General features: G+C 33.4%; 1 protein-coding gene across 3 annotated transcripts in view; it reads left to right on the plus strand.

The window, feature by feature from the left end:
- Positions 1-10,564, plus strand: part of PKN2 (protein kinase N2) — a 122,487-nt gene that overhangs the window by 39,816 nt on the left and 72,107 nt on the right. For all 3 annotated transcript variants that reach the window (XM_019632818.1, XM_019632821.1, XM_019632819.1), the window contains exon 2: positions 6,165-6,465. In XM_019632818.1, the coding sequence (XP_019488363.1) occupies positions 6,165-6,465 (301 nt within the window). The remainder of the gene's footprint in view (positions 1-6,164; positions 6,466-10,564) is intronic.

Raw genomic sequence — 10,564 nt, forward strand, 5'->3', positions numbered from 1 at the left:
TGCTCTTTATAAGCTTTATAAGGGAGTCTGTCTCTGCCCAGCGCAGTGCCTTCCACATATTAGTGATTAATTTAAAATTTATTGAATTGACCATTCTACACAGTAATAATTTCTACTTATTTCCTTAGATTATGGTTCTAGAATTAGAATTACTGGGTCAACAGGAATCACTATTTTTAAATTTCTTTTAACATGTTTTACTTTTATAAAGGCTTACAGCTTATAGCTGGGTTATTACTAATATTATAAAATCGTTGTCAGTTTAAGAGGTAAAAATAGCACAGCCTCTTTCATCACAGCACAATTTTTCTTTAATGTAAATTAACATACATGATGAGTGAACGGGAATGATATAAGTATAACACGGACTCTGGGTTAGTTCATCTGTAATTTGCCCCACAATATTAATATTTTGAAGCACATTTTTTTTGTAATTTTAGAGAAAACCTTAGCAATGTATGAAAACCTTAAGATAAAAGCTGAAACTCCTGTAGAAGTTTGATAGTTTTGGGCCTCAGTTGTGTCTAAGAAGTCTTATTTAATTGTCATTCATTTGTAGATAAAATGCCTTTTTCCTCTGTTTACTTTTGTTATTGTTATTTACATTGATCTCATTTGTAACTTGATGTGACATTTCCAGTCTAAGGATTTATATCATTCTTCAGTTCTGGAAAATTCTTACCATGTATTTCTTCATGTAGTGCTTCTTCGCTATTTTCTTTATTCTCTCATTCTGTAACTCTTACTAGATGGATCTTGGGTCTTCTCATTTCATCTTCCATGCCCTTTAACTTTTCATATCTCTGTGTGATTAATTCAGAGTACTGTTCTCGGTTATCTGTCTGCCAGTGTACTAATTCATTGTCTTGGTCTAATTTGCTATTTAACCTGTCCACTGAGTTTTAAATTTATTTTGGTTCCTTTGAAATCCATCTAATTTTTACTCTATGTTTCTTACTTATTGAGATCTCAGTTCCTTCTTTTATTGATTTAACCACTTGAAACCTACCTACCTAAAAATCATTTTGATTGTTCTATAAATCCTGAGAGTATTAATTCCACTAATGGTTTCCTTGTGTTTGTATTTGACTTGTCTGATTGAATGATTGTATTATGGATATGGGTGGTATAAAATTTAAAGGACATTAAAAATAGGTAGGTAGAATTAATCATGAAAAACTTGAAAGATATTTTTTATTATTTTTTTTTAATTGGGGAATTGGGGGAGGGGAACAGACAAGTTGCTGTCCTTTTGTTCTTCAGTCTAGTTGTGTAGGACCTTGCTTCACTGGCCCATGTTGTTATTATTATTGTCCTCTTCCTGGGTGAGGCAGTCGCTGGCCAGCCATTGGACGGCCGCTCACGGCGGCTCACAGTGGCTCATGGCAGCTCACGAAAGCTCATGCCCACTGCCGGCCAGCCCCACTGCAGCCTATGCCATTGCCCGCAACTCATGGCAGCCCAGCTCCAGGTCAAGCTGTTCACCATCATAGCTGTAGAGGGTGCAGTGTCACTGGCCCTAGTGTGGGATCCGAACCAGGGCCCTGCTGCTCAGAGCTGGCGTCCCAAGCCAGCCCCTCACCAACGCGCCACTTGGCCAGCCCAAAAACTTGAAATATTTTTTGAACAAGTATTTTGTGATCATGAATTTAGATTGATAGCGAAAGGAACAGAACATAAGAAATACAGTAAGAGAATATAAACAGCAAAATGTTCAATTAATTTGACTAGAATGGAATGGCTAAGCTTGTGATCTCAGCGATAAAAGATATAAGAATTATGGGGTTTCTTTTTTATATAGATAATTGTTGGAGGATCATGAATACTCTTAAGAGTTTAATTTTATACTTAGGGTTAGTTTTTTAATCTTTTATCTCTATTTTCTGAGCATATTAATGAATTTTAAAGGGAGTTTATGATTAGAGGTTGGATCTCGCTCACTTTTGTTTTAAAATGATGAAAAAAGTATCCACTGTTTACTTTTGGGGTATGCATGAAATTTTATAGAGTAGAAAAGATTGTGAATGGTGGATGAAAGTGTTAAGCTTGTAAACATAAATTAATATAGTGTAGATGGTGTAGACAGTTAACCACTGCCTGTGATAGAACCTATTCAGGCAAAGATTATCTCTGCAGATTTTCACTGGTTAAATAGCTATTTCTTTTCCTGAGGCTAATTTATCTTCCCTATATCAAGAATATTATTTTATTGGCCGGCCGAGTGGCTCTGTTGGTAAAGAGCGCGAGCTCTGAGTAACAGGGTCGCCGGTTTGAATCCCACATGTGCCAGTGAGCTGCGACCGAGCTGAGCTGCACTGAGCTGCTGACAGGCAGCCAGATTTCTCAGTGGTTAGAGCGTGCACTCTTAGCAACAAGGTTTTGGGTTCGACTCTGCATGGAATGGTGGGCTACACCACCCGCAACTAAGATTGAACACGACACCTTGAGTTGAGCTGCCGCAAGCTGCTGACAGGTGGTCGGATGGTGACTGGACTTGGAGTTGAGCCTAGCTGTGCCCTCCACAACTGAGATTGAAGGACAACAACTTGGCTGTTCCCCTTTCCCAATTTCTCAACACTGTTCCCCTCCCCCAATTCCCCAATAAAAATCTTCAATATATATATATATATATATATATATATACACACATATACACACACACACACACACACACACACACACACACATATATATTATTTTATTGCCTAGTACTGCTTCCTGGCATTTTTGAGAGAGAGAGAGAGAGAGAGAGAGAGGGTTTTTTTTTAGGTAGACAAATAATTTAATAGAATATCTCATTTCAGTTGTTCCAAATGCAAGAAAATTACATTTTCCAATAACTTTCACAATTTATCGCTACTGAAATGTTCAGGAAAGGAGTAAATAGAAGGTACTGTAGCCTTTCCTATCTGCTCTCAAAGGGCATTTGTATATTATCTTAAATTACTGATTATATTGTATGTTAGCTCCTGCTCCTTTCCAAAAGATGTTTGAGCCATCCCACAACGAAAGATGGGAGTAAAATATGGTTACTCAAAATTCAGGCCTATGAAAAGGAAGAGGGGAAGCAAACATGCTAACCACATACATAATGGTTCATATCCAAGTCTAGCTAATATAGTTGATATGATTAAATATCAATTTTGCCCTTGAGATTTCTAGAGTATGAGTTCTCTTTATCAGAAATAGGAAAGCATGACTTCCTCAGCAGTGATGAGTTCTAAAAGAAGAATATTAAATAGTGTAATAGATAAATCCTTAAGAAAAGAAAACTCTCTGCCAGGCATAAGCCCTGTCCTCAGATTGCTGATAGTCTTTGGAGTGGTCAGATAATAAAAGGGATAATGGTTGTGATAGGATCAGTACTACTATCAGAGCATGCAGAAGAGGCATTTAGTCTAAATTCTAAGAAAGTGTATAGGCAGGAAATTCTTTACTGGGAAGGATTGGGGTGAGCTTTGAACAAAGTAAAAATTAACTAAGCAAAGAAGAGACTAGGAAAACATAGTGGAAGAAAGAAGGAAAGGTGGTACATCCCAAAGGTGCAGCATGCATAGCAGCTGAGCCAAGAGAGAGTGTCTTTGTCAATAATTTCTGTAATTTGGTTGGAATTTAGGGAGCAAATTGAAAAGAAATGGGAGTTGAAGTAGGCAAGGGCCTTTCAAAGTATTCATATCAAAAACAAGCCAATTTCATATACCAGTTTTTGTTTGTTTGTTTGTTTGTTTGTTTTTAACAGCCTTGAAATCTTTGTACCATGATTCTCAAATTATGTTTTTGAACCAAGTATATTTTAAAGTTTTTACGGAAGAACAGTAACACCATTTATTGGATACCATGTGAGCTAACTGGAGTCAGTTAGTTTTCAGTATGAGATTATTCTACATTCTTTTTGTACAATGGAACAGAAAATGAGAGTGGGAATATTCAGTCTAGTTTCAAGGTTTGAGAAATTGTAAAGGCACCCAACAGTCAGACACATCACATTAATAAGTAACTGTGGTTATTAAAGAATGAAATAAAAATGTAATTTTTTTCGATTTGTATCATTTCAAACAACTAAGTTGTTATAAGTATTTATTAAGGTATTTGGACCTTACTACTTAATACGTGGAATCGTTAGATATTCCTTTTGGTCTCAGGCATAAATGAAAAATTACTGTGACACTAAGGTCACCAGGAACCAAGAAATTTAGGGAACTTCTGGCTTAGTACAAAATGTTAAAGCACAAATTTATGAAAGCAATTCGTGCAATGTTTTCTAAATCTGTAAAGATCGAAATAAAAATATCTATAGGAATGCAGTTAGCTTGAACTTTTTCATCTAAACATTGTTTGCCTCAGTCCATTTTTCCTTAAGGTAGACAGCAGAAATTTGGGATTTTGTTTGTTGGCAGTAGCCATATGTGCTAATGTTTTGATAACCAGCCAAAGGTGGATTCATAAACTTTAGAAACTGAGTAAATGGACGATAGGATTTATATTCTATTATAGATAGTAAAAAACCTAGACATTATTTTGGCCCAGGTAGAAGATCTTTCTTTATTTGTATAGATAAGAATCAGACATTTTAAATTTAAAAAATTATTTTTTAAATAAATGTTTATATATCAATATAATTCTTTTAATAGAAAAAATCAGACATTTAAGGTCAGTAGATACAGATCACCTATCCCAGGAGTTCTTAATCTGAGATCTATGAAATCTGGAAATTGTACATACAAACATGAAATTTTCTTTTTTCTACTGTTGTTTGTTTATCAGAGTTTCAAAGGGGTTCTTTGGCCCTGTAAAGGTCAAAAGAACAGATTTATGGAACAGCTACTTCATTTTCTGCATGGTATGCCTATTAGCACAGGATAAAGTAATACCAACGCCAAGACTAGATCCTATATCTTTTCATCTGTTAACTCACTATTTTGCAAGATACATTTTTTTAGAGGTTAAGGATTAGATGAAAAGTATTTGCACCAAGAATTTAAATAGAACTTACTTATATTGGTATAATGAATTCCCAAAGAAATTAAAGAAAATCTTTTAATTAATTAGGTCTGTGGTTCAAAAGGTACAATAAAGGTTGCACAGTAAGATATAAGTCTCTCTTTTCTCTGTCCTTCACAAACTCAATTCCTCTTCCAAAAGGTAAACATTAACTCTACTTTCTTGTCTTTCAGAAATTAACAATTTAAAAACCAACAGTATTATAATATTGGAGTTTAAAATAGTGAATGATATACAAATAGCTAGAACATAACTTTGGTTGTTTTAAATGTAGATTAGATGTGCTTACCTGATTTGATTTTCATTTTAAGATAAATAACTGATACAATGTATTGTCTTAGATTCTATCAGTAGAACATAATTTAGATATATTTTCTAGTAATGATGTTTTTGTAGTGAGTCAATCAACTTATCAATTGGGATAGTTAGCCATGAAATATATAGAGTCCTAAATATAGTCTTCCCAAGCATACATGCATTTAATTCATTAACTAAAAAGTGTGGAAAAGAATATATTGGGTTGTCGGAAAAGTCATGACGCATTTTTGCAACGAAAAACATAGAAAAAATACGTCATGACTTTTCTGACAACCCAATAACTTTATTTTTGCCAATATTTATTTTAAGAGATTTCTTATAGAAAATGAAATGGAATTTAAACCTTACCTATGGAACTTAATAATTTTCTGTAATGGGCCAAGATTTGTATTTGGAGTTTCACATATAATATTTTGAATTATCGCTTTACCTCCAAAAGGGGGCCAATATTTTTATTTAAAATTTAGAGACGATTAAACTGAGTATTTGAAAGGTTTAATAACTTGCCCAAGATTCAAAGTGTCAGTGTTGGGTCCTAACTTGGGTTCATAGGATACCAAAAACCCACCATCTTTATACAATCCTAAGATGCCTTTAATATGTAGATATGTTGTATTTATTTTAATATAAATGTGTCAGGTAATGCTATTTAGTGAATGGAAAGAGTTTTTGAACTTAAGGTTTTGATGGTTATAAAGGTAAATAAGTCTGCTTATTAAGGAAAGAAATAAATGTAATGTACTTAATAAAGAACCATTTTTTGCACAGTTATATTATGCTGCACATTTTACTGAGCAGCTAACTTTCCTAAAATCCCATATTTCTATCTTTATTTTTCTTTGTAGGGTGATTCCCGAAATCTTCCATTTTCTGAGAATGTGAGTGCTGTTACGAAATTAGACTTTTCAGATACAGTGGTGCAGCAGAAGTTGGACGATATCAAGGATCGAATCAAGAGAGAAATAAGGAAAGAACTGAAAATCAAAGAAGGAGCTGAAAATCTGAGGAAAGTCACAACAGATAAAAAAAGTTTGGCTTATGTGGACAACATTTTGAAAAAGTCAAATAAAAAATTAGAAGAACTGCATCATAAGTTACAGGAACTAAATGCACACATTGTTGTATCAGATCCAGAAGATGTTACAGGTATGTTTTGTATTTTATTTGTTTATATGGTATACTAATAAGAAATGTATCATTTTTTTAAATGGCTAGCTTTGTGATGTATAGTTTTCAACTTTTCTGAAAGTACAGGGACTGTATTTTCTCTTACAGTTAAGGTCTTGTTTATACTCTATTCAGAAGTGTGTTGAATTGATGGATATGAAAATTGAAACGTTTACTTAGAGATGAGTAACTCTGCTGTCTACTCTCTTATCCTCTGTCAGTAAGATATTACTAAGAGTTATTTTCCAGTATTAATGTTGTATTGAATCAACCACATGCTTTTACCTGATTCATCCTTGTGATCAGCAGCAGGAGTTTGCCAGATAACTTTCTAAAGTTAAAAATGCATTCTGTGACCGAGGGCTATTTTTATTCTTCGCAAACATAATTAATCAAACGTATGACCTTTGTGCTTTAAGCAACTGAATTAACTAAACCACCAGGCATATTGTTTATAAAAGAAGATAATTTTTAAAAGCCAAACATTACTATTTTTTCTTAAATATAGAAAATAAAAGGAAAATATAACCTATAAGTCCAACCGAAGAGCATAATTTTTAAACAATAGAATTAACAAAATGTTCATGCTGGAAATTTTTTAGTGGTACAGAAAGTAAAAATAGAAAAATTGCCCCTCTCCACTCTAGGCCCTCTCCCTAAAGATAGCGTTACTAACTTTTTTTGCTTATCCTTCCAGAAAAAAATTTCCATCTTTGTACCAATACATTCATATATATACACATTATTTCTAAAAGTTTTTACTTGAAAAAATAATATAATATACATTTGATCTAATATTTTTGTCTTTGCAAAGATGATACTTTGAACACGGTATTTAATCTCTTTAACCCTCTGTTTCTTCATTTGCAAAGAAAAGGAGTGGTGTATGTAGAAGAGTAGTAATGTATCTATTACTATAGAAATTGTAGAAGAAACTGTATGACTAGGTAATAAGAAATTATAGATACAAGTAAAATTAAACTTGATTAACAAAATACTACATAAATTTGACTAAACCTTACATTACCGATCTCAAGAGTTGTATAAAATACTTCTGATATTTAGTGTACTTGACAGAACTTCTTTTTAATGCATCAATTTTATCATCTGGGACTTAACTTAGGGATTTCATTTGGAGACACTATGTAGAGATTTCAACCTTGTAAGAATAATAGAATCTTGAAAATTAAAGAAATCATGGAGAAACAAGCCTTCTTATTTTAGATCTTAAATAATCCCAAAGATGTGAATTAATTCGCTCAGAATCACAAAGCTAGCTAAGAAGTCTTCTACTCATTTAGTATTTTCTTACCAACATATTCAATAATTACATTATAAGTGGAAATTTGTATTATGAAAATGCTTTTTTTAGCAATGTCTTATAAACTTAGAAATAGCCCGTTCTGTTGGACCTCTGCCGAGCCCTACATTTTTTGCCCATTACTTCTTTAAGAGAGGTCTAAAATAAGAAATGGCACTGGAGCTTTAAACTCTGTTTATTTAGAGAAAACATTTTCCTCCTCACAGAATACTGATAACTACCTTGTAATTGGAATATGGAAGAGTTTTTGCCACACAAAGTCCATTTGGTTTTCCCAGTCCCTTAAAAAATTTTTTTAACTTTACTGAAGTATAAATTACCTATGACAAAATGCACATATAAAAGTATATGATTTGATGAGTTTTAACTCAGGTAATCATCAGTACAGCCACTGGCCCTGAATTCTTCCTTCACTTCAATGGTTCTCTTGTATACATACTTCTCAATCAGTCTCCAATTCCCATTACTGGATTTAGGCAACCTCTGGTCTACCTTCTATCATTTTAGATTACATTTGCTTTTCCTAGAGTTTCATATAAAGAAATGATCTTTAATTCCTACTATCAAATTCCATTTCTCCCTGAAATGCCAATTTGGATATTACTGTGAAACCTTCCCTGACTTTCTCTGATTATCTTCGTTCTACTTTGTACATTCATTATTTTATTATGTTGTTTTGTACATGTTTAATATCACTTATTAAACTGAATGCTTCTTGAGGGCAGGGATGTGTTTTTATTCACCTATTTTCAAGGCTTATCATAGAGCCTGGAACATAGTAGATATTTAGTCGTGAATATTATATCTCAAAAAAAAAAACCCAAAAAACTCAGCAAATAAAAGTCGTGTTAGTTGTAATTAACACTAAAGCATAATTTATCACGGTACTTAAAAAATTTGATAACTTGGAAATTTACAGAAAGCTGGCAATAATAATAGTAAAGCCATGTTACAAGCCTTAAAGACATTGAAGTCTTTAGGATCCAAAAAAATGGGTACCAGAAATTTTAATGAAGGGAACCATTTTCATAACGCATGAGCTAATTTTTAAAAGCTTTCCTATAACTGATGCTAACAACTTGGTAAAATTTCTAAATGTTAGTTAAAAAATCCAATATGACTTTTTTTTTTTTTTTTAGGAAAAAAATTTAATGACTTGGGGAACAAAGTCTTAAATAAAAGTTTTAAGATAAAGAAACCCAGAAACTTTCTTTACTTATCATTTTTCGTATTGACTTTTCAGATGATTTCAGGGCAAATGTTACATGAAACATAACTTTCTACTGTGCCTTCTTAATTCTTCAGCTTGTTTGGAATAAACTTGACAAGTTGGTTAAAATTTGAATTTATTTAAAAAAATAGTTTTTGCAAATGGCATAGTCACACAGTTTGGTAATAAGGTTTTTTTCTTTTTCCCTTATTATTGATTTGACAGCATTAAAAGCACCATCAACAACACAGGATTAAAGGTAGTTCAACTTTAATTTTAGGTCAGATTGCTATAAAATTTTATATTTTTTACATTGCATACTAAGGTAAACAAAATTATTTATTTTATATTATGTGTGACAAGAAGATTCAACGACATAATACTTTCAGTTCTCTAAAGTACAGATGTTCCCCCACCTTACAATACTTCAACTTATGCTTTTTTTCAACTTTACGATGGTGCAAAACCAATACACATTCAGTACAAACTGTACTTTAAATTTTGAATTTTGATTTTTTTCCTGGGCTAGCGGTATGTGTGGCATGATGGTCCCTTGTGATTCTGGGCCGCGACAGCTCCTAGTCAGTCACGCGATCACAAGGGTAAGCAACCAATACTCTACAGTGTGCTGTGTTGCTAGCATTTTTTGTGTTTTGTATCCCATCATGTCTCTAAAACAGCCATCTGAGTCTTCTGCTTCTGATGAGAAGAAGAAAGCAATTACTCTTGAGATGAAACTCAAGATAATTGCCCAAATATAGGCTAAAGGAAGTGTGTTACATTTAAGGTAGACTAGGCTACTCTATGATGTTGGGTAGGTTAGGTGTATTACATTCATTTTCAATTTAGGATATTTTTCAACTTACGATGGGTTTATCAGGATGTAACCCCATTGTAAATCAAGGAGCATCTATATGTGGATTAATAACAGAACTATTTGGCTAATTTTTGTTATCTTGGGGATATGTAAGCAGAACCAATGACTGAAAGAAGAAGGACAAATCTTAAGTCTGTACAGTAAGTCCCTGACTTACCAACAGTTGAGTTGCGAACTTTCACAGATACAAACGGACCTCGCATTATGAACATTGGTAGATGCAAACATATCCCACGGAAGTAGCTCACGTGTTTGCTGGACATTGTCACAGTTGTGCTGCTGTGTGCTTACTGGACAGTGCGATAGTGTACAGTAGTACAGTGCTCAGTCAGCCCAGGATGTCGGAAGCAAGAGGAAAAGCAGTGGTGATGTGGAGGGGACTGCTAGGAAATGCAAAGCTTTTTATGCTTTACATTGTATATTTGTGTCAAAAGTGTGTAAGACTCACTTTGTCGAACTTAGAAACGAAGCTGACTTACGACATTCTCCTGGAATGGAACTCCTTCCTAAGTCGGGGACTTACTGTATTGTACAAATGATTACAGTAAATAGTTAGGAGGCCTGCTCTTAATTCGCCTCTGCAATAATTAACTATCAATCTTTAGTTTCTTATTTGTAAAATAAGGATTTTTATCAGATGAACTTTTAATACTTTTAACTATAAAACTCT

Source organism: Hipposideros armiger, unplaced genomic scaffold (assembly GCF_001890085.2).
Source record: "Hipposideros armiger isolate ML-2016 unplaced genomic scaffold, ASM189008v1 scaffold_1179, whole genome shotgun sequence".
In the NCBI taxonomy this organism is placed as follows: domain Eukaryota; kingdom Metazoa; phylum Chordata; class Mammalia; order Chiroptera; family Hipposideridae; genus Hipposideros; species Hipposideros armiger.